At 30.9% G+C, this 23,535-nt stretch overlaps 10 protein-coding genes and 1 non-coding gene across 11 annotated transcripts; 4 read left to right on the top strand and 7 right to left on the bottom strand.

The window, feature by feature from the left end:
- Nucleotides 1-42: 42 nt before the first annotated feature.
- On the bottom strand, nt 43-4,353 carry MET5 (sulfite reductase (NADPH) subunit beta; the record flags this gene model as incomplete). The annotated part of the gene is made up of 1 exon (XM_046078889.1): nt 43-4,353. The coding sequence occupies one exon, from the start codon at nt 4,351-4,353 to the stop codon at nt 43-45; it is 4,311 nt and encodes a 1,436-aa protein (XP_045933995.1).
- A 920-nt stretch (nt 4,354-5,273) lies between these two features.
- On the top strand, nt 5,274-6,296 carry SCDLUD_004380 (chalcone isomerase domain-containing protein; the record flags this gene model as incomplete). The annotated part of the gene is made up of 1 exon (XM_046078890.1): nt 5,274-6,296. One exon carries the CDS (start codon nt 5,274-5,276, stop codon nt 6,294-6,296), a length of 1,023 nt encoding a protein of 340 aa, XP_045933994.1.
- A 29-nt stretch (nt 6,297-6,325) lies between these two features.
- SCDLUD_004379 (pseudouridine-5'-phosphate glycosidase family protein) lies at nt 6,326-8,569 on the bottom strand (the record flags this gene model as incomplete). The annotated part of the gene is made up of 1 exon (XM_046078891.1): nt 6,326-8,569. One exon carries the CDS (start codon nt 8,567-8,569, stop codon nt 6,326-6,328), a length of 2,244 nt encoding a protein of 747 aa, XP_045933993.1.
- Nucleotides 8,570-9,013: 444 nt separating this feature from the next.
- TTI2 (Tti2p) lies at nt 9,014-10,126 on the top strand (the record flags this gene model as incomplete). Its single annotated transcript, XM_046078892.1, has 1 exon — nt 9,014-10,126. The coding sequence occupies one exon, from the start codon at nt 9,014-9,016 to the stop codon at nt 10,124-10,126; it is 1,113 nt and encodes a 370-aa protein (XP_045933992.1).
- A 221-nt stretch (nt 10,127-10,347) lies between these two features.
- On the bottom strand, nt 10,348-10,629 carry TIM8 (protein transporter TIM8; the record flags this gene model as incomplete). Its single annotated transcript, XM_046078893.1, has 1 exon — nt 10,348-10,629. The coding sequence occupies one exon, from the start codon at nt 10,627-10,629 to the stop codon at nt 10,348-10,350; it is 282 nt and encodes a 93-aa protein (XP_045933991.1).
- Nucleotides 10,630-11,308: 679 nt separating this feature from the next.
- On the bottom strand, nt 11,309-13,687 carry RIX1 (Rix1p; the record flags this gene model as incomplete). The annotated part of the gene is made up of 1 exon (XM_046078894.1): nt 11,309-13,687. The coding sequence occupies one exon, from the start codon at nt 13,685-13,687 to the stop codon at nt 11,309-11,311; it is 2,379 nt and encodes a 792-aa protein (XP_045933990.1).
- Nucleotides 13,688-14,232: 545 nt separating this feature from the next.
- Nucleotides 14,233-14,305, top strand: SCDLUD_004375. Its single transcript has one exon. It is a non-coding gene; the product is annotated as a tRNA-Lys (tRNA).
- A 239-nt stretch (nt 14,306-14,544) lies between these two features.
- On the top strand, nt 14,545-16,713 carry SGM1 (Sgm1p; the record flags this gene model as incomplete). Its single annotated transcript, XM_046078895.1, has 1 exon — nt 14,545-16,713. One exon carries the CDS (start codon nt 14,545-14,547, stop codon nt 16,711-16,713), a length of 2,169 nt encoding a protein of 722 aa, XP_045933989.1.
- Nucleotides 16,714-16,846: 133 nt separating this feature from the next.
- XPT1 (xanthine phosphoribosyltransferase) lies at nt 16,847-17,476 on the bottom strand (the record flags this gene model as incomplete). Its single annotated transcript, XM_046078896.1, has 1 exon — nt 16,847-17,476. The coding sequence occupies one exon, from the start codon at nt 17,474-17,476 to the stop codon at nt 16,847-16,849; it is 630 nt and encodes a 209-aa protein (XP_045933988.1).
- A 660-nt stretch (nt 17,477-18,136) lies between these two features.
- UTP9 (Utp9p) lies at nt 18,137-19,867 on the bottom strand (the record flags this gene model as incomplete). Its single annotated transcript, XM_046078897.1, has 1 exon — nt 18,137-19,867. One exon carries the CDS (start codon nt 19,865-19,867, stop codon nt 18,137-18,139), a length of 1,731 nt encoding a protein of 576 aa, XP_045933987.1.
- Nucleotides 19,868-20,161: 294 nt separating this feature from the next.
- On the bottom strand, nt 20,162-23,362 carry NMD5 (Nmd5p; the record flags this gene model as incomplete). The annotated part of the gene is made up of 1 exon (XM_046078898.1): nt 20,162-23,362. One exon carries the CDS (start codon nt 23,360-23,362, stop codon nt 20,162-20,164), a length of 3,201 nt encoding a protein of 1,066 aa, XP_045933986.1.
- Nucleotides 23,363-23,535: the final 173 nt, after the last annotated feature.

The following is a 23,535-nucleotide window of genomic DNA, read 5'->3' as shown; positions in this document are numbered from 1 at the left end:
ATAAATAAATAGCCACATAAATAAATAAAATCAAAAGTAAATCTACAAAGCAGCTTCATCTACATCGTCGTGGAAATACTTACCTTCTAGAGTAGGCTTTATAATACCCGCCCTAATACAAAAATCACCAAAATGTTCACCTTCTTGTCTTTCCAAGGCCCATCTTTTAAATAATGGTTTTAGAGTAGCCAATATTTCATCTTCTTTAATAGAAGATCTAAATAACTTGTTTAATCTTTCACCACAGTAACCACCCCCTAATAACAAATTATAAGTTTCTGGTGCTTTACCAACTAAAGCAACTTCTGCAAGGAAGGGACGAGCACAACCGTTACCACAACCTACAACCCTGAAAACAATACTATCACGGCGCAACCCATATTCTTCCAGGATAGTTTCCAACTTATCAACAAGAGTTGGAATATATCTTTCACTTTCTGCAAAAGCTAAACCACAAGTTGGTAAACCAACGCAACTACTACTTGATGATCTAATACCAGATAAGTCTGTATTATCTAATCTATACTTTTTCAACAAATTTTTGATTGAGGGCAAATGTTCATCGGTAATTCCAGATATTAGCGCATGTTGATTACCGGTTAATCTGAAATGACCAACATTGTTATTTTTCATATATAGTGCAATTTTCTTCAATCCAGTTTTTTGTGGATAATCCGGTGTGTCTTCAACTCTCCCGTTTTCGATATAGCAAGTATAATGGTTTAAACCAGTTTCGTCTTTAACCCAACCAAAGTAATCAATATTGGATTTGAATTTGTAAGATTGTTCTGGACCAAATTTTTTGCCCCAAAGTTCTTCAACTTTTTGTTTGTAAATTTCAACACCCATATCGTCAATGGTGTATTTTAAACGGGCATGTTTACGATTACTACGATCACCATGATCTCTTTGGACAATCATCACACATTCAATAGCTCTTGGGACATCATCCGGCTCAACAAAACCAAAGGAAGAACCTGTTCTTGGGTACGTTTTTTTGTTGTTATGCGTGGTACCCATACCACCACCAACGTACATATTGTAGCCCTTCACCAATTGGGTAGCTTGATCAACAATTGCAATCAAACCAAGATCAATAGAAAAAACATCGACATCATTAAAGGGCGGAACAGCAATATTAATCTTGAATTTTCTTGGTAAATATGTTGGTCCATACAAAGGTTCAACATCAACTAAAGCGTTACCTCCAACCAATGTTTTCTTTGGACCGTCTTTTCTATTTTGGAAAATAGATGGCCATGAAGGATCATAATCTTTTGGATCTGGGCCCTTCAACCAAATTTCATGGTAAGCAGTAGTTTGAGGCAATAAATATTCTGAAATCTTATAACCAATTTCAGAAACTTGGGCATAAACTTTAGCATTGACTGGTAAAGCAGAAAGCATGACATTTCTATTTACATCACCACAAGCAGCTAAAGTGTCCATCAATGTCGAATTCATGGCTCTAATGGAATGCTTTAAATTTTTCTTAACAATACCATGTAGTTGGAATGTGGCTCTAGTAGTTAGTTTAACAGTGCCATTGCCAACTTCATCTGCCAATCTGTCTAAAATTAGCCATTGGTCTGGGGTGGCCTTCCCACCAGGTAATCTAATTCTACTCATAAAAATATAATAAGGCTCTAAACCTTGTGCTTTTCTAACATCCCTAACGTCACGATCATCTTGCATATAAATACCATGAAATTTAGTCAATTGTTGATCGGAAGCAGAAATGGCGCCAGTTGACTCGTCAGCCAAACCTTCTACAATGGTACCTCTTAAAAAGTTGGAAGCAAGTTTCATATCCTCATTTGTAATTGGTTTAGGTTCATCTGGAACAGCAATATTAGACACACCTAAAGCATCCCATAATTGTTTTTCCCATTCAGCATACCCAGTTTGGAAGCCATCAGCATCTTGGTCATCACCCAAACCCAATGGAATGATTGGTGTTGCTGATAATAATTCCAATCTCTTGAACAAGTCTTTGGATGGTTTATTGTAATAATGGGCATCTTCCTTACGTGGCCAATATTTAGAATCACCCAAACCGAAAACAGAAAATTTTAATGAAGCTAAATCCAAATCAGTGCCACTATTCTTGAGAGTATCCCAAAATGCTTTACCATCTTGTGGAAATTCACCCTGACCCGCAGTAGAAGTGATAAAAATGACGTTTTCCTCGCCAGGCAACTCTTCTAAATCAATATCATCCATGGATAAAACAGTGGATTTCAAACCACGTGCAGCAGCTCTATTGGCTAATCTCTTGGCTAAAGTAGCAGCGTTACCACCATCTGATGCATAGTAGACGTGTAAAGGCGGACCAGATAATCCATCTAAAAGTTGATTGTAAGCTGCTTCAGCTCTTCTTGTTTGTTTAGCAACAATCACATCACTAGCCGATTTTTCCAAACTTCTAGCCAAGTCAGGCGATTCATTAGCCAATAATGTCAATTTGTTTTCACGATCCAAGAAATCCTGTAGAGCCTTTCTAATAACAGAAGAGTCTAACTTAAAAACGTCTTCTGGATTCCCAGCAGTTGATGGATTATATCTATATAATGGCCAGTAACCAGTCTCTACGGCTTTCTTAGTTTCTTTTAAGACTTCCAAAGGACTATCGTTTTCATCAGTGTAGGGCAAATAAGCTAAAACAATAGAGGGCCCATTAAACTGAGAGGCCTCGATAAAGGAAGACAATAACTGGGTATAACTAGAATAGACAGCAACAGATGCAACATACACATTGTGATAATTCATGGCATATAAACCAATATCCTTTTTCCTTAATTTCTTATTATTGATAGAATTATCATTATTAACAGGCTCAGAATCAATGATTAAAACATTAATATTTTTCTTTGAGGTCAAGACGTGATGAACCCCAGAAGCTCCAATGTCATAGGACCAGGCATCAGAACCAATTAGCCAAGTAGATTCGAAAAATAATGTTTTTTTATCAAAGTTGATAAAGTTTAAGATTTGAGAGGCACCTTTAGAATCAGAATCGGCAACCAATAATTCATACAATTCGTCACTTAATCTATTGGCTTCGACTAGGTCTGGTTCACCCGATTTACCTTCGACATTAAGTTGGATCCATTTAGATAACAAGTCTATAATTTTTGGATTCGAAAATAAAGTTGGATTCAATAAAGTTTTGGCTAAATCGATTAACAAATCACGATCCTGTTGAATTTTCAAAAATTTACCAAAACCAAACTCAGGGGAAGAAATATTAGCATCTGCAGAATCATATTGATTCAAAATATTCAAGTTATCACCTGAAAATAACTGTCTCAAAACTTTGTAGTAGGCTTGTTCTAGTGAAAACACTTTATTAACTAAATCAACATTTTTTTGAGATTGATCTACGGAATACGGCGTACCTATGTATAATGATTGGTTTGGTGGGGTTCCCGTTTTTTCCGAGTTCACGTTGTCAACAATCTGTTTCAAGACATTTGGAATATTCGTTTTTGACAACTCACCGACATTAGTTACTAAAATCTGATCAATACCTCTTGAAATTAGAGCATTAAAATCTTGGAAAAAGTCTAGCAAGATAGGCTCGAAAGTTTTAGTATTAGACACCAGATTAGATCTTTGGACAATAACAATTTTGGTAACGCTTGAGGGAATCAAATCAAAAAATTGTTTATTATCCCATGGCCTGTAAACAGAAATATTGGCTAACACTGCATTTGAAGGTAAGGCATCAATAAATTCGGATCCATAAGGAGACAAATTTACAATTAGAGTAGATGCATTAGCGGAGGAAATCGTCAATTCTACATTGGGTAAAGTCAATGGTCCTAGTTCCGTAATATCTTCTTCATCTTGTTCCTCGAAATAATGATCCAAGCTAAGGGGGGGTAAGTCAACACTAGTGGTCTGTAATTTGGTAACAGAAACAGAAGAATCTATAAAGTGTAAAACCGGGTTGTTATATTTAGCAGCTATTTCATAAGCGAGACTATTGTTTTCAATCAATTTTTCAGTAGTGGTGGAAATAAACGTGGTATAATTTAGATCTTTCAAAGATGGAATAATGGTATAATCGTGAAGATTTAAGTCAATATTCAAGACAATAGGATAGCCTTTCAAGTTGTATAAATGATGAACACTCTGAGCCAAAACTGTTTGGTTTGTAAAAATAGTAGTAATACATTTTTGTTCTATAGAATCAATGACGCTACTGAATGGATCTTGATTTTCTAATAGTTTTATAATGCCGGGAGTAATGTTGGCAACTGTTTTGTCATTTTTATTTGGTATAGTGGCATAAATTTTATTTGGACTAACCAATTTAGATGAACGAAGTAAGTAATCCAACGAAGACATAGTTTCTGATGAGACTCCTTATGATTTCTTTCTTTCTTGCCCTTTTTTTTTTTTTTTTTTCCCTCTCTTTAATGTAAGATACTTTGGATCAAAGAACATGCATGCTTATAAGAAAGGGTAAAAAGAAGAGGTTAAGGTGTAAGAGAGGGATGAAAAAGAAAAAGAGAGAAAGAAAAAGAGAGTAAGAAAAAAAAAAAAAAAAAAGATAAAATATTTATATATATTTATATAAAGTTTATCATTAATATATATTTTTTTTTTTTCTATGATAGTGTTTGAATAATAATGGGATTTTAGAGTGATTTTCTCTTTATCGATGTGCAAAAAGTTGGAAAGAATATTTATTTAAAGGTAATGAAATATTTCAAGAAAGAAACAAAAAAAAAAAAAAAACTGTGGCAGAACGAACATAATAAAAAATAAAAATAAAAAAAGATTGTAAAAAAAGTAGATTGAATTTACTATTACTAACACCCACAGCTACAACCACCACCACCACCACCACCACCACCACCACATTTCCTATTACGATGAAATCGGAATATGAAGAGGTTTATTTTTTTTTGTTTCTTATTTTCAAAAGCGTGTAAAGAATGTCAAATATTATAAAACAATTTCACGTGACCTTTTTTTTTTATTATTATCATTTTTTATCATTTCTACTAATGAAAAAAAAAAAAAAAGAATAAAAAGGTCAACGTAGTGCAACGGACTTTCGTACTTTTACATATCGGATCAGTACATGCATCCCCCCCCCCTACATGTTTTAATAATAGGATATTCTTTTCTTCTCTCACTCTTTTTCATTAACTGCGAGTCCAATAATTTTTTACTTTTAATAACAAATTGCTAGCTTAAGGAAACATTCCATATAACTTACTACATACAAGTACAATCCAAATAAATTAAATTGTTCTGTTATGATTACCTTTAATAGACTTTGTACTACCAATTTTAAAAGATCTCTGCTTACATTAACAAGATCATCCAAAAGTCAACAAAAACTAGCCCCCTTATTAAAAAAAAAACCATATTCTTCCTTTGCTGGTCATACCATTAATAATGCAAAATCTAGGGGGAGCGGTTTGGGTCTATTTATTATAGGTGCTAGTAGCATTTGCGCTATCAATTATTATTACAAAAATAACTATAGCAACCATTTTTTGCACAATGATGATTTGAATAATATTAATAATGATAAAATTTCCTTGGATTCTGAAAACAGCGTTTGCGTGGATAAAAGCATTTCTCCATTTCCTACCCGTTTAAGCACTTCCACTGGTTACGCCCTTGATAAAAATGATAACTATACTTTAGTTGGGTTTGGTACTAGATCTGTTACATTTATATCTTTTAGAGTTTATGCTCTAGGTATTTATATTGCAGATAAGGATTTACCTCTGATTTCTAAAGTATTTGATTCCAAGTATTTATCAACTGCATTCATCGACAAGGATACAGGTGCAATTAACAACGAAGAATCACATGGAGAAAATTTAACCAGAGCTTTAGAAAGTCCTGATACTTCCATGGTTTTGGTTGATAATTTATTGGACTCTGAAATTGAATTGGTTGCTAAAGTCACCCCAATAAAAAACACAGATTTCAATCATTTAAGAGATGGTTTATGTAGATCTATTATGTCTCATCCAATTGCCAAAAAAAATTCAGATATTATAAAAAATGGTATTGAGCAATTAAGAAGCGCATTTATTCTTAAAGGATCTGTTTTGAAAAATGACGATTTATTAATTAAACTAGAATCTGATAATTCTTTAAGATTATACTATAAATCTAAAAAAAATGGAGAGGTCAAAAAATTGGGTAAAGTTAGTGAACCATTAATTGGGAAGTGTTTGTTTAGTAAATACTTGAGTCAACCTAACGCTCTATCTGATAGTACACAAAAAAGTTTTGCTGAAAATGTTACGAAATATCTTTAAATATCTTTAAAAATATATAAACCCAAAGGTCATTTTATTAATTTTAGTTTTTCACTTATGGTCCCCTCATATTCTATACTTAGTATTGCACCCTTCTGTGCCTTCATTAGGCTGTCTTTTCTTTGTATTGGATCTTCAAAAATGTCTGTATTCATATATTGGCTTTTGCTCACTATTTCATTCAATAAAACACCTAAAAAAGTATCACCTGCACCAGTAACATTTTTAACTTGAATTGGATTTTTATTATCCTTCGGAATATCGTAATATTCTATTAATGCACCACCATTAAATTTAATGCTAAAATCTGCTTTGGATTCACCATCGGTATTTTTAATAATGGAAAAAACATATATACCATGTTCTCCATCTTTAACCACAATTCTGGGGAAAAAAGGTAACAAATTAACACCCATTTGAAAAATACCACTTTTACGTAATTTTTGAAATATTCTGTGATTTAAAATGTGCGATGGTGTTCTTTTGAGAACGCTATCAATTTCCAAAGAATCTAAAATCGGAAACCATTTATAGACATCGAATTTATCGTTCATGTCAAACGCATTGTATATAGATTTTAACTCGTCTACAGTGGGAGTAATTAAATAAAAATCATTATCTGGATAGACATTTATATTAGGTAAACATGCTAATTTTTTGGCCTTTTCCATTGATGTTGGTTCAAATATTAGCTTGAAGTTTGGTTTACCAATTTCTTTGTTTTTTTTTGATAACGCAATAATTCCAGATAAAGTGGTTGTAGAAATATTGGCATCAGTAACAACGACTTTAGGCATTGTTTCCAATATTTGTGATTCTATATGAGCAATTGGTATTTGCGTAGCAATTTTCATATCAGCACACGCAATTATTAATTCACCCCCCTTATCATGGAAAGACACATATTGCGCAGTATTATTGGATGAAGAATCATCTATTTTTAAACCTTTTGTATCAATCCCTTTTTGGGAGAGATCGTGTAAAACAGTTTTACCAGAAAGATCATTCCCAACACAAGCTACCAGACGCGTGCTTGTAGTGGAAGACCTGTTGCAAGCTAATGTAGAAGCTAAGGTAATGTTATAAGCAACCCCGCCGATACTATTCGTAATAGCACCAGGATTAGAATCTTTCAAATTTCCCCCCTCTGCATTCATTTTACAATATGTATCTATAGCAACAGATCCAATAACCAAAGAAGAAGGCCGTGGTGTACTTTTAATAACTATATTATTGGTAATGTTCTTTTTGATTATAGGTTGAAAGTATGTGGATTTTGATTCTAAATTTGATAACTCTTTTGATATATTACAAGCCACACCACAATTGTTCTTCACAAACCCAACATTACATCTAACAGATAAGCCATCAGTAGCTTTGGCAATTTCGCTCAATAAAAACGGGGTTAATTCTTTGCCACGTATATTTAATTCAACAGCTTTAATCTCAGCTTCCTCAATTACCCCTTTAATATACTCATCGTCCAACGCAATATCAGAGGGTGGTGGCACACAAAATAAATAACCTTGCTTTAAATTCAAATCAATCCCACTTTTGATAATTTTAGCAGCTTCTAATTCATTGTTAACAACATACGGGGATTTAACACCAGAGTCAGTGGTATAAAATCCAGGAATGTTTGGCGAACACATTGTGGCTACAGTGCATCCTTTTGTTTCTAAATATTCCATTGTTCTTGGTATATCTAATATCGCCTTAGGACCAGCACAAACAACAGAAACTGGTGTTCTACCCAATTCTTCTAAATCAGCACTAATATCCATTGTAAGTTCGCCTCCCTTGTGAACACCACCTAATCCACCAGTAGCGAAAACTCTGATGCCAGCTAAATTGGATAGAATCATTGTACCCGAGATTGTAGTCCCACCATTTAAATTTTGTGCCATTGTTACTGGAATATCTCTTCTGGAACATTTGTTTACATTTGGTATTGAGTTGGCCAAAAATTCAATTTCATTTTTTGAACAACCCACAATGGCGTCACCTTTTATAAATGCAGTGGTGGCTGGGACACATCCGTTACTTCTTATTAAATTCTCCACACTTAAAGCCATTTCTAAATTTTCAGGGAAGGGTAGTCCATGTGTAATAATTGTTGATTCCAAAGAAACAACTGGTTTTTTAGAATAAATAGCTTCCCGAACTTCATCAGACACTTTTAATCTATTAATTTTGTTATAGTTATTTGCTCTTAGGTATCTCTTGAATGGAAATAAAAGAGACTTTTTATTAATGTTTAATTGTGAAAACATTGGTGACACTGCTAGTGAGTGATAAAGAATGTTACTGTTTATTTTTAGATATATAAAATTGCCTTTTTAAATAATTCAAAACAAATGTACTCAATTGAATTATGCAACGAATCAAAATAAATAAAATGTTTATATAGGCAGCACATAATAAGTTTTCGGTCTATTTTTCAATTTTTTATTTTTGCAATTTCCGTGCTTGTTACGGACTTTGTAATTTTTTTTTTTTTTTTTTTTATTTTTAACAAAACGAAGAGAAAAAATAACCTTGTATTATAAACCACTTGTTATAACTAATTCCTAATGTTATCACTATTACTATTACTATTATTATTATTCTACAGACATTGATACACACACACATATATATATATATATATAAAATATGATAAACTTGCATATCTATTTCCCTTAATCCCATAATAACTACATTTTAAAAACATCTCCATGAATAAGCCAATGGAACAAAAGATAACACAATGGATTGAATATGGAGATGACACAATTGATAACTCCATTATAAAAAAACAACCTGATGAATGTATTAAGTGGATCATCCTGCATATATCAAATAGTTCAAATCGCAAGAATCACAACATAACATATAACGGCAGAGCAAGACTTGCCAGAACAGGAAACAGATCGCTAATTAATGCATTACTACCGAGGAAAGGATTCCAAAGTGATGACGAAAAAAGTGAGGAAAATTTAATCAAATATTTAAATACTAGACTTTATCACATGATTATCGAATTAATGAAACTTAAAACTAAAGATTTAGGTAGCAATTTAGGATGGATTACTCCTGTTATTTTTCAATTTATTGACAGCACCAATTATAAAATCAAGATTTTAGGTATTAACCTGTTGTCATTTTTCTCTCAGTTGATTGATGATAAAGTTTTTCAAAATTCAGGTCTAATAGAGGTTTACAAAGAAACTTTAGTAAACATCTGTTATTATCTCCCTCCATTTACCAAACCAACTGAAACATTACAACTTTTTTCTGTTTTATATCCCTGTTATTTAAAAATTATAAGAAAAAATGGCATTGATAGTACTATTTTTTTTAGGGATTTGAAAACATTTTACAGCAGAATTATTTTGCAGAATACTCTACCTAGGATATCTAATTTAGATCCCTGCATAGCAATATTTGTTTTAAAATATGTAACTGAGAATTTATGGGAAATGCCTGAATTTTTTCAAAATGAAAATATGTGCATAAATATCACAAGATCTATATATACAATTGGTCAATATTATGTAAGAAACCCATTTATTACCGTTGATCCAACATTGTTAAAATATACCATAAACTTCATTGAGAAATTAATTTTTAAATCAAAAAAATCATTGGTCATTGCTCATAAATACGATTTTATTGCTTGTTATATTATTTTGTATGAGAAATGTGATCGAGAAAACATTCCGAATATTGATGATTTAAGGAATATTTTAAAATTACTATCTGATAAGGGTGCTGGACTGGATAATCTCGATATGGAGAAAATATCCAAAGAAAGGGGCAAAGAGATGATTAAAATGTTTCACTTTTAGCTTTCAGATTTCATTAAATATTCACTTATTACTATTATTAAATTCAATAAAAAAAGCTACATAAATATAAACACACGTACCTATCCATTTTTTATTTATTTACAGGATTATGTATAGTAATAAAAATAAAAAAGAAAAAAAATAAACGTGTAGATATGGGCAAATCATTTATACATATTAGCATTATTATTATTATTATTATTATTAGATGGTTAATTTGTTTATTGAATGTTTTGTAAACCTTTAACAATTCTAATATTTGTATCTAAAAACCTGTTAACACAGTTGTTCAAACATTGTTCTTCACCAGCACTTAATTCAGGATTAGTGGCATTAGTAATACATTGTTTGAAACACATATTAGTAAATTGATGGATAGACATTTGAACTTTTTGTTTGGAGTTTTCGACTTCCAAGAAATTCATTATATCCTTCTTGGAGTTGTCATCCAAGTTTTGCAAATCAGCTTGGGAAATATTAGCGGAAGTGGTAGATTGGGACATTGTTCGTTGATGTTTGTTGTTATTATTATTGTTATTATTATTATTATTTTTGGCAAATAACCAGCGTTATATTAATTCGATTGAAATTGTTTGAGAAAACGTTTATTTTATTTTTGAAATAATTTTTTTTTTTTTTTGAAATAATTTTTTTTTTCTCTTTCTTTTTTAACCAAGAATTACACTACAACTATTTTGTCCGGGACCAATTTACTTGCCTTTGAAAAAACCGAAAAAAAAAAAACAAAAAAAAAAAAAAAAAAAAGCACCTGAGTCCGAATCTTTCGGCTTGATGGAACACAACGTGTCACGGATAAAAAGTTAGCTAAGTGCATAATTTGGACAACGGTAACTTAATACGATACATATCATTCCTTCATGCCAATCTGAGCCTTTTTTCGGTGTCATTATTTAACCTAATGACTAAATATCCTAAATAGTATACTCCGTATATAAAAGAAAGTTCACTACAACTATTCAATAAGAGAAATATATACATATATATGATTCAATTATTAGTAATCTTTGACATCTTTATTCGATTTAATATTTTTTTCTTTTTTTTCTTTTTTTTTTTTTTTTTTTTTTTTAAAAGGGGGAAAAAATAATTTTGCATGTAAAACTAATTAATAATTATAGAAGCTAATATAATAGGATGTTTAAAACAAATATACATACACTCTCAGTCTTCTGAAACATCAAGTTCAGGAATTTCAAAATCAGAACCATCAGAATCCTTATCTTCATTTTCACTGTTTTTAATTACATCTTTATCATTTTTGACATAAATTTCAGAAGGAGGTATATCTGTTTTTGTGACAGAAATTTTAATTCTTTTAGTTTCATCTTGTTCTTCATCTTCTTTTTCTATTGTAATGTCATCTTGCTTTCTTTTAAAGATTTTATCCTCGTTACCTTTTAATTGTATGAGTTCAGAGGTATTCTCTTCTTCACTTAGTTTCAAAGTGGTAACAAAGTTAGTTTCAGTAGAATTTCCATTTACAATACTATTTATCGCTTCTTTCCCACCTATTCCATCTTCTGCTTCCCCTGCTTCCCCTTCCTCATCTTCATCCTCACTCTCTTCTTCCTTTGAAAATTTCTCCTCGCCAATTTTTTTAGCATTTTGAATAAAATTAATGGGTAATTTAGGATTACGCAAAATTTCAATCATTTCATCATCCTTTAATAAGCTACAAGCAATTGGCAAAATTGATACTTTTTCAGTTCCAGGATAAAGCACCAAATATTTAACTAATTTTTTAAAGCTTTCAACATCTTTAAACTTAACGCAATTGAAAATTGCATACTTTGTTATTTTAATTTGTTGGGTAGAGGACAATACTACATATTTGACCATATTCCCCAAAAAATTATTAATCTCATCGTACAGAGAAAGAGAGGAATACTTGTAAAACTCCCCTGGGTGTGAGTAAAGATCACTCATAGACCCCATTATAGCATTTTGCTGTTTGCTAATTCTCTTATTATTCTTCTTTGAGGATAGAGAGGGGTTAATCGTATTATTATTCACTTGAGCAGTGCTACCTATTAAGGATTCAGATTGTGTTAAATGTAAAGCAACATCAACTAGCTTAGCAAAAAGTGTGCTTTCATTTTCAATAGTATTTTTTCCAATATATTCTTTTAATAATTCACTCGTAATTTTGAAAACAATACCAAATTCATAACTTAAAATATCAGTACACTTAAAATAATTAATTTTAGCATTATTAACATGTTGATCAGTGTGTTTGCTGGCCTTAACTGACGATAATAATGGAATGTATTGCTCTAAGGAGTTTAATATGTTAGTGGTATATGGTACCATACAACCACCAAAGGTGTCCAAACAAGCCTTCAACAAAACGACTCCCTTAAATTGTATTTTGGGCAACACATTAGTAATAACACTTGTAACTTCTTCATCACGACGCAATCCTTTTTGTAACGGCAAAAAGTTGGTTGTTAAGTTTAATAATACTTCAGAAACATTTATTATGACAGGTAAGGGGACTCTAATTGGGAATGGAGTTGGTAACCTGATTAGAGAAATCAAAAGCTTACACAATATATCCAATCTTTTTTCTATTTGAAATAAAGACACGGGCTCATTTAAGTCTAAATCCAAAGCCGGAAATTTTAAAACAAATTTTTCATCATGATCGGAAACGGACTTTTCAGCCCTTGGCAATGATTCGTACAACTGCGAGATTTGATCATCAGCTGAGAAATCTAGTAAAGAAACTTTAATCAATTCTACAATCGGTTTAAATTGTGCTAAAATCCAATTAACTTCTTTTCTCCATTGTATGTCTAATAATTTCTTTTGATGTTGTTTAGTCACATCCTTTTCAGAATTTAGTTCCTTAATATCAAATTTAATTAAATGTAATACGGCAAATGAATCAGTAATTAATTGCTGAGTTTCCAAATTAAAATAAAAAAAGTTGTTGACTATTAAACTGTTCAAAACCTGAAAAAACTTATTAGCAAAAGGTTTAAAAGTCACGGTATTCTTTTGCAACAATTTATGTATAACTGGCAAACAAATCTCAGGCTCGTATTTACTTAAATAGACCAAATTAGAGATGATTAGTGGTAATTTTGGAGTCAAACATTCCCTAGTCAATGCCGGTTTCCCTCGTAGCAAATCCGTGATTATAGTTATACTGAAAACTACAGTTTTTAAAATAGCCCTGCCACAAGGTTTATTAACAACTTGACCAGTGTAATCATCCGAAAGTAGCTGAAATCTATGACAAAGGGCGGTTAAAATGGAGTTGCTATAAGCACATAAAAATACTGGATTATATGTACACAACACCATTGCCAAATGACATCCTTTCCAGACAGAAAAATCGGCATTATCGTTGTTACTGCTAACAGCATTTAATAATTTTAGAATTTTAGCAGACAAAAGACTTAGATCAGATTTCAACAATGATTGGTTGACATATTTTTTAGATCTCAATATCTTTAGAATGGCCTCGAACTCTGCTCCACTAGCAGATTCCAATTGCGGAATAATTAAAGATAAAGGAATGAGTGTGTCAGACATAATTCTTGTGTTCAATATATCTTTTGCTTTTTTTTTTTTTTTTTAATTGAACTTTGGTTTATTGTTATAAAAATAAAATGGAGAATCAAAAATGGATAAACAACTGGAATATTTTTATTTCTTTGATGTTATCGAAAAATAATAACAATAACTTAACGTTTCTTTTTTTTTTTTTTTTTTTTCCTTAAAAAAATTTTTTTATTTTTAAAATTATTTTTTAGAGTAAATTTATATATATATATTTATATATACGTGGGCACGTGACCATATAAAAATCAATGGCCTTACGAACAAACCATTAACAATTTTACAGGCCAAAAAATAATAATACGTAGTTATTATTTAAGATTTGATAGAATCTGCCCAAAGGTTAATTTATATTTAAAAGCATGAAACACTTTTCATGTTGCTTGTTGTTTTACAAGTATATAAAATCTTAAAAACCGTTTTGTTGTATAATTTTCAAATTATGGTTTATAAGAGGGAGAGTAAAAGGTAATATCTAAGAGTAACAACAAACATATATTTATCATTTACATCAACAGGCCTTGTTGGCGCAATCGGTAGCGCGTGTGACTCTTAATCACAAGGTTACGGGTTCGATCCCCGTATAGGGCTTATTGATTTTTTTACCTTTATTTTTTTTTTCCCCCATCCATGCCAGATAGACAATTGAAAAACAAATTAAAAAAAAAATATAATGCACAGATTTATGCATTCTGTTTCCCATCTTTTTTTTTATTTTTTAATAAGCCACAACACTTAACCTAATTATTACATATCATCCATCAAAAGCCAAAAAGTGTTAACAATAACTTCAAAACATAAAAGTCTTATATAGATTGTTATTATTTCAGATGTCCAGAAAGTTATCTGTTCAAGAAAGGTTAGAATTAGCAACCAAATCTGGGAAAAAAAGTAAAGGTAAAACCAACAAAAATGGAATCAAAAGTAGAGAATCAAGTGTGGGTATTTTCGAAACTAATCAATTAAAAGACACTGAAAAAACTCAACTTGTCCTTAACCAAACATCTGAAAAACGGGACAATGAAACTTCAACAACAGCATCTGAAAATAGTCAGGAACAAAATCAACAACTAGAAGATCCAGCAAGGAATGAAAAACAACAGTCAGAAATAGAGGAGCAGCCAATTTCAAACCAGACCATTAAAAATGTTATATCTGATCCTGTTGAAGTTCCTATCCAACTAAACAAAGATTTCATTGGTGAATTAGGACTACCTGAAAATTACCAAAAATATACCGTTGATCAATTACTAATGGAAATCCAAAGTAAAGCTGTTAAAAAATTAGCTGCTTTGAATAATGAAAGATCTCAAGACAAAGAATTGATTTTACAACTTAAACATGAAGGTGAAAAATTATCAAAAAAGGAATTAAAGTTGAGTGATACCATCAAACTATATAAAAGAGAAAAAACAAAACTTGAAATGAAACTGGAAGTCTGCCAGGAGGACTTACAGTCCAAAATTGAAGAAGCTGAAAGACTTCATGGTGAATTTTATGAAATAAAAGATAAAAACAAATTGTTGCAAAATAAGTTAAATGTCATGACAAAGGAGACTGCGGAGTTGTCAAGAAAATACGATAATCTTTTTGAACATGATTTTAAAAAGCTTAAAGATAATGCTGATCAACTAGTTCAAGAAAATCACGATTTGAAACTAGAGTTAAATAAGGTTAGAAATGATTATGAAAGTGATACCAAGAAATCTACCTTAAAATTTAACAACCTAAGCAAATCGTCGGAGGATGAGATATCTCGATTAGAAACAAAATTAGAACAATTACGGATCAGATTGGAAAATAATAACGATGACGATATTTCTGCAGACCAAAAAATACCGAAGTATGTAGTGTCTAATGAAAGTTTAGATAAAGTAAAATCACAATATGAGCTATTGAAACAAGAATTAAAAAATACAAATAAGAACTGGGGGTCAATTGAAAATAATTTGAACAATAAAATATATTCTTTGCAGGATGAATTAGAAGCTCTACAAAGGGAAAACAAAAAATTATCGGAAGATTTGACACTTTCCAAAAAATTGCAAGAAAATGCTTTCAAAGATTTAGAAACTGAAAGGACAAAGAATTTGAATTTATCTAATAAAGTTACTGAATTGAATTATGCGGTTGATACACTAAACCATGAAATAAGTAATTATACACAGGATTATAAAACTGCGAACGAGAAAATTAAATTGCAAAAAAAGCAATTAGAAGAACTATTAAGTACCGATTCTTTCTTGCTGGAAAACGGACGCGACTCAAATCAGCTGCAAAAAAAAGTTCATAAAATCGAAGAAGAAAATAGTACCGATGATAAGAGTTTTTCAACAAAATTAAAGGAGTTACAACAAGAATGGGATATCGAACCTAGCGTGATACACACGACAGATGTGGACATGTTGAGTGAAGCTGGTACCAGCAATGTAACAAGCGGCCACGACCATCTAAATAATGATACCTCTGATAGTAGGTTAGAAATTAATTTTTCCTTTAATGAAAGTTCCCGCATAAATATAACAGATGATGATTTTTCTAAGCCACCGGATTTTTCGAGAAGATTATCATCGGTATCTCAACAATTACCGTCTTCTCCTAGCAGAAAATTCCAACAAAGTTCGATAGCACAGCAAAATACTCAAACTATAAGTAATGCACAATTGGTTTCTCATTTGGGGTCGCAAGTTAGAAGACTAGAAACCGAGTTGGAAACTTTGCATCAATCTTGGAGAAAACTACAAAGAGAAAAATCAGAAGCTAACGATGAAATTATTAGGCAGATGAACGAATTGGATCAATTGGAAAAATTTAGAGAAGAGAATGTGCTATTGCAAAATAAAATGCATACTTTGGAAAGTAATCAAGAAAAATATATTAAATTATTGGATAAAAAGTCCAGAACGATTGAAGAATTGCAAAATGATGTTATTGATTTGAAAGAAATGTTACAAGAACAAGTTCAAAGCTTAGTTGAATTACAAGAGAGATCAAGGTAATATTTTAATTGTACATGCATGTGTATTCATAATAAAACTCAACAGCTCAGTATTTTACAAACATTTATGTAATTGTGAAAAAAAAAAAAAAAAAAAAATATATATATATATATATATATATATATATGTAATTCTAATTATTACCTTGTTCAACTGATAAAACTGTATGTTCATCGATATCTTGAGCCTCCCAAGGATAACATAACCATTTGTCTGGAACAGTAACGGCAGCTATGTAATGACCACTTTCAATCATTTCCTTTGGTAATTCAGCTTTTTTAGGCTTGTCCTTGTTATGCAACACAAAAATAGAAAATTCAGTTTTCTCATTCAGTCTATTCAATTTTTTTTGTTGATCTTCAACTTCTTTTTGCAATTCAGTGATGGCATAATGTAGGGTAGTTCTTGTATCATCGACTTCATCAACAATTAAAATTTTTTTACCGATCATAGAATCAAAATGTTTTTCCAAAGCTCCCAAATCTAACCATTGTGTTCTTATCACTTCTTTACCAATGGTTTCTACTTTGTTTTCCAAACCCAAATCTTCGTACAATGATAAACCAATGGCTTGAATTGGAATATTCTTTTCACCTTTAACTTTTAAAAATGATCTGATTATTCTTGCTGGAATTAAACCACCACCAGTAATAGCAATGATGATATCTGGTCTTTCGTTTTTTTCCAAAATATGTTGGGCAGTCTTTTGACACAGTTTATGGACGTTGTTATAAGAAATATATATTTTATCTGGAACACTCATATTTTAAATCTTGCTATATACGGACAGATTGTACATTGATCTCTTTCCCCCCATATCCCCACCAAAAAATTTTAAAAAAAAGAATTGAAAAAAAAAACTTGTGGGATTGAAAAGGTTATTGACATTCTATAAAAAAAAAAAAAAGAAAAAAGAAAAAAAGAAAACCATGAAACCATTCGAGAATCTTGATATATATAAGATGGATAATAATAGGCAACAATTTCATTATTTATCAAAAACGGAAGAACCGAATGATAATAACTAATGTTTTTTTACCAGAAAAATAAAAAAAAAAAAAAAAAAAAAAAAAAGAAACGTTCAAATTTAAAGTATAACAATTTTGCTAAAGACAACAACAAGATATCTTCCAATCATATTCAATACATTCATGGTTTATGTTACCTTTTTAAAATGTATAATTATTATTTTGGAATGCCTAGTCAATAATAAATTTCATAATGAAAACAAGATAACCATAAACTAAGGAATGTAGTCAATAGGTAAAATGAAATTTAGATAAAAACAAAAAGTTATTGATATCAATATACATATATTTTACACAAAAATTCTTGGCTATTTTAAAAAAAAATAACAATGATTATTATTATAATAATAATAATAATCATTGTTATTTTTTTTTATTTTTAATGGCAAAATATATCACTCAGCATCGACAAAATGCTTTTCCACATCTTCATCGTTTTCTTCACCATTTACATAAGCTATTTCCTCAGTATTATTATCTAATTCCTCATCAATATTTGCTTTTTTATTACCATTATCCTTACTCTTATCATTAACGATTAAATCCCCCATTTCTTGTCTTAATTCTGCTTGAGATATTAACATTTCTAATTTCCCTTGAATTGATAACAATAACGGTAGTGTAGCTGTGGTATTTTTTAGTGAGGATTTCAATTGCCTTTTAGATTTTAAAGTCGCATTATTAAAATGCTTCTTTTTGTTGGCAGCACTCATACTATTCGCTTTTGACATATAGTCATCGATGTTAAACAATATTAGAATCCATTTTAGCCATTTACAATGCATTGTGTTATCAAAAGACCAAGGCGATTCAGTAATCTTACCACTTAATATTTCATATAATTTACCGAGAAACCCGGTGTTGGTGTTTTTTATCAAATAATGTCTAATTAAATCTTCGTTCCATTTGTCAGATTTTGTAGACACCAATATTTCATTATCATCGTCTTTACCGGTATAATTTTCCAACAACTCGGTTAATTTATTGGCAATTTCCCTTTGTTCAGTTTTGTTGTATTTTTTATCCTCTTCATCCCCCTCTTCTTGTATTTTAGTAGCATTTTCTTCTGGCAAAGATTTGTTGGTAACAGTAACATTGGTGCTGTCTTGTATGTCTTTTAAAGATTTATTAGTTATCATAATTTCACTTTCATTGTTAACGTCTTGTAATTTGATTAACTCAAAATTTGGTTCATTAACATTCAACCATGCAACAATGATGCTTTGATCGTCCAATACCACAAAGTCAATAATCTCAGCTTTTTGAGCACTAATAACACATTTAATACTAGACTCATTTTTATTAAACACACCAATAGTGTTATCAGTGGAAAATGCTACTATATTATCACCCCAAATTTTTATTTTTTCAACTTTAAAATCCCATACTTGGATGACATTATAAGGTTCATCGTCTATTTTATCATTTAACTCTATAATTTTAATAGTATCTAGATCAGCTACAATCAAATGTTTGGAATCTAAATACTTCAAACTAACACAACCAAATACAGAAAGCTTAATCAGAGTGGATGGGATTTTTTCAAATGGATCTATGATGTAAACACATTTTTCTGTGACAACTCCTAAATGTACAGGGCCATCACGATTAACTTCTAGCATCTGGAAATCCATAATATCTTCGTCTTTACCATCAACTAAATGGAAACTTTTCAAAGGTTTAGAGCTATTGTATTGAAACTGTTTAATTGTTTTCTCGCTATCCAATATCCAGATAGAAGTGCCCGTTGTAGCTAGACCTATTATGTCATTTTTGTTTTTAATAATATTAACAATTTCATTTCCAGAATAAACAACTATTTTTCCTGCGTTGAATACATTTACAAAAAAAACAGTGGACTTTTGATTACTGCCATTGAGGGTATCATCTCTTGATCTTTTAGAATTATTCTTGGTATCAGATATTTCAATAATCCAAGATAAAAATTTAATGTCAGATAATGTTAGATCATCTTTTTCGTAATCAATAGTTTTTACCAATGAGCTTTTACATTGGTAGTTACTATTAGGATCCAATGGATAGAGGTCGATAACATCCTTTTGACTATTTGGTTGAAAGGCAAAAACTGCTGCATTGTCTGAAAAAGAGGAGATTAGATCTGTCATAATATACGTCTGATAAGTAGTTAGTGGGATGTCTTTCGTTGGGAATGCGGAATGTTACCGACATAAAACAAAAAGGTGTTTAAAGATGGGAAGATGTTTTGAAGGGGAGAAAGAAGAAATTCAACAATAAAAATATCTTTTTTTTTTTTTTTTTTCTGATTATGAAATGTAAATTTGGAAAAAAAAAAAAAAATAAAAAAAAAAAAAAGAAACGAAAAAAGAAAAGAATAAAAAAAAAAAGAAAAAAAAAATTAAAAAGTTAACAGTACAACACACAAAATAATACATATAAAACTATAAATTCATTAAATCTAAAATATATTTTTGGTCAGATTCATTCAATTGACTAAAAATAACTTGATGATAAGGTTGTGTAGATTGAACCACACTCTTAAAATTACCATACAAATCAAAATTATCTAAAATATTGGCAGAAAGTGGGTCTTCTTCCAAATCATCAAAACTTTCTCCCTCTAATTCGGCTCCATTATGAACAACAGACATAGTACTTGCTTCTTTTTCTAAAAATTCTATATACTTTTCACTAGAACTCGTAATGTCAATTGTGTTTTCCTCGTCATATTCTTCTCCCTCATCTTCAAAGGCTTGGTCATCCCATGAAGACGGTATAAGGTCATCGGTATTTTCTGCAGCAAGTTCGTCAAATGAAAACTCCTTGCGTTTTTTTTCCAATTCTTTTAAAACATATGGATACCGTTCCATCAATGTAACCAATTTGGATCCTAGTTCTGGCATAAAGTTAGATAAATTAATACTTTGAAAAAATTCATTGACATTTTGAAAATCATCCAACATTCTAAAAATAGCCATGCAGCTCAACTTCACATCGAATACTCTAGTATATTTCGGAATGTAAACCGTAAACCAAGTCTCTAAAAATAATTTTAATATATTTTGGTTTTCCAAATATTGTAGAGTAGTCACAGTGAAATTAACAAGACACGACAAAATAACACTAAATGCATTAACACCGAAAATAATTCTTTTGCTTAATTCATTTTCTTCATTTTTTATAGATTGCACAGCATCAGTTAAAAATTTCTCATAGTAAATGGGAGGAACGCTTTGATTTAAAGAAATCATAATTTTAGTAGCTAAATCATAAACAGTACTAACTTCATCGAAATCAATATCTTCATTATCCATTGCTCTTTCATATATCTTAAAAAGAATTTCCGAATAAAAATTATTTTTTTTTAATTCTTCTTGTCCAAAAACTAAATAGTTGTTTAATGCCAACATAAAATCTTCCAAGTAAAAACTGACAGTACTACCTTCTTGCCTATTATTTTGCCCTATCAATTCCAAAACTTTCCATGAAATTGGAGTGATGTCACGTATTAAAAAACAAGAATTTTCAAAAAATTCACAAACTTCTCTGTAGAAATCCTCCATATTGTTTTGCAAGATAAATTCAGCAGCTGGGTAAAACGATTGTTCCAAATTTTTGACTATCTCTTTAGAGTTTTCAAAGGACAACAAAATAGAAATTATTGTAGATAAAATACTCAACGCCGTCATCTGTTTATTGCTATCAACGGGCAATTCAGAAGGATCTACTTTTGCAATATCGAAATTTGCAGCATCATTCAACTCTATAGCCAACTTTAAAAACTGTTGAACTAAATTGTTCATTAACTCAACACCAAAAGGCTGTAATTGTTCCGCAAAAGATTCAACAAACTCCTGCAAAACACCGCCAATGCTATCGTTTTCAACTTCATTAGAAATCTTCAATAATTTCTGCATGATGGGTAAAACCATAGTGGATAAAATTTGTTGGAATTGCTCATTTGGAAGATACGCTTGTATCGCTAAAGCGGACAAAAGAGTCACCGGAACGCTATCATCATCGGACTCATTAAAACAGACTAAAATACCATGGAAAATAGTTGTCAGCGTCGCTTCTCTACCAAAATTCATTTCATTAAGCTTACTAACAATTTCACATACACGAGCTCTTAAAAAGCCATGTTTACTTTGGAATAAAGGGAATACAAAATTTGGTAAGAAAATTTCAATTTGATCCAAGTATGGTGAGTTTTTAGAGGTTAATTGATGAACAATTGTGGAAAAAATTCTGAAACAGGATTCAATTTGGACTGCGTTTATTAAAGGCAAAGTACTTATATCCCCATTGGAAGAACATGATCCAAAGTTTTCATTCAAAGTATTGGTGACAAACTCTAAAGTCGGTTGTAAAGTTGTTTTAGGTTTTTTCGAAACAACAGTGGTTAATAAAGAAATAGCGGATAGATCGGGGGAATAGTCATCGTTCCAAACTTCTAAATATCTATGAATGTATTCTTGCGGGTCGTTTTCAAAAACTTCTAAAATTTCTTCACTTGGACATAATATAGAAGCAATAATAGTCTCTAGTAAAATGTGATAATGTGGTTTAACAAGTGGCCAAGTAGATTTTTGGCAGACACAATGCTCAATAAACCCTAAAATATAAAATAAGGACTCATTGCTTAACCACAAAGCCTTGTTATGCCATTGCTCAAGTTGTTGGAAGTATAAGTTTAATAAATGTGGTAAAAAGTCTTTGGTGTATAATCGTCTAAAATCTTCATAACTGAATTTCTTGGTTAAACTTCTAGAAGCATACCTTTCAAACAATCTACCTAAATTAGAATATGCCCACTTCTTGGCTTTAAACCATGGATAACTACTTCTAGATCGAAGATCAGTCTTACTTTTTTCCAAAAAATCCATACTGACAGGAGCTTGAATTATAGATACGTGGAAATTTGCCCATGGAATGAAATTTTCAGGTCTTTGTAGAGTAAATGGCAGGTCCATGTATGTGACAAATTTAAAACACTTTAAAATTAATTTACACATTTCGCCGATTTTAGGATCTTCCATATTACTGTCACTTTGAAACAAATTATTTCCCAAGTCTAATAAACTGTCAAAGTAATTATGGATTATGGTGTCTAAACTTTGTCGTGAATCATTTTCAATCCATCTGTAAGTTCTTAGAATTTCAGATAGACACAATAAACCAACGTACATGGAATTTAAATTGTTGCTATTTAGCAATTCAATGGAGATTGGTAAAATATTGTCCCATTTTTTATGTGGGTATTCCACAGAAACAATCAAGTTCAAAGCTGGTTGTAACAATCTAAGGCAATTTGGGGCCACATTAGAACATGAAACTAAAGCTTCAATAAACATGTCTTTAACGATAGGCTTTTCGTCATTATCGACAGTAAAAGACAACAGTTCATTTTTAGAAAGATTAGAGCCAGTCCAGCCGTAAAGAATTTTATTTTTAAAGTATAATGATGCAGCCAGTTTGATACTCTCAGGGATCTCAGTACCTGATCCGATAATATCGAGACAGGACCCCAAAAATCCTGGAATTTTACTGATTTGTTTTAATTGTTGTTCAGCGTTTGATCTAGTGGTTAAATCTTGGTGTAAGGTGGATGCAAAACATTGTAATAGTACTGCGGTATCCATTTTATTTTATATTCTATGATTAGTTAGCCACAACTGGAAATGGGAATGTCAAATGAACAGTTATAAAGCAAAAGAGACTGTAATGATTAAATCGTTATCTTTTTCTTTCTTTCTTTCTATTTATTTAGGGAAAGGGGCAGGGAACAAGGTTAATCATATTATCAAAAGGATAA

The sequence above is a fragment of the Saccharomycodes ludwigii genome, chromosome V (genome assembly GCF_020623625.1).
Source record: "Saccharomycodes ludwigii strain NBRC 1722 chromosome V, whole genome shotgun sequence".
In the NCBI taxonomy this organism is placed as follows: Eukaryota; Fungi; Ascomycota; class Saccharomycetes; order Saccharomycodales; family Saccharomycodaceae; genus Saccharomycodes; species Saccharomycodes ludwigii.
The sequence above is the reverse complement of the archived record's forward strand: the minus strand, read 5'-3'. Positions and strand labels throughout refer to the sequence as shown.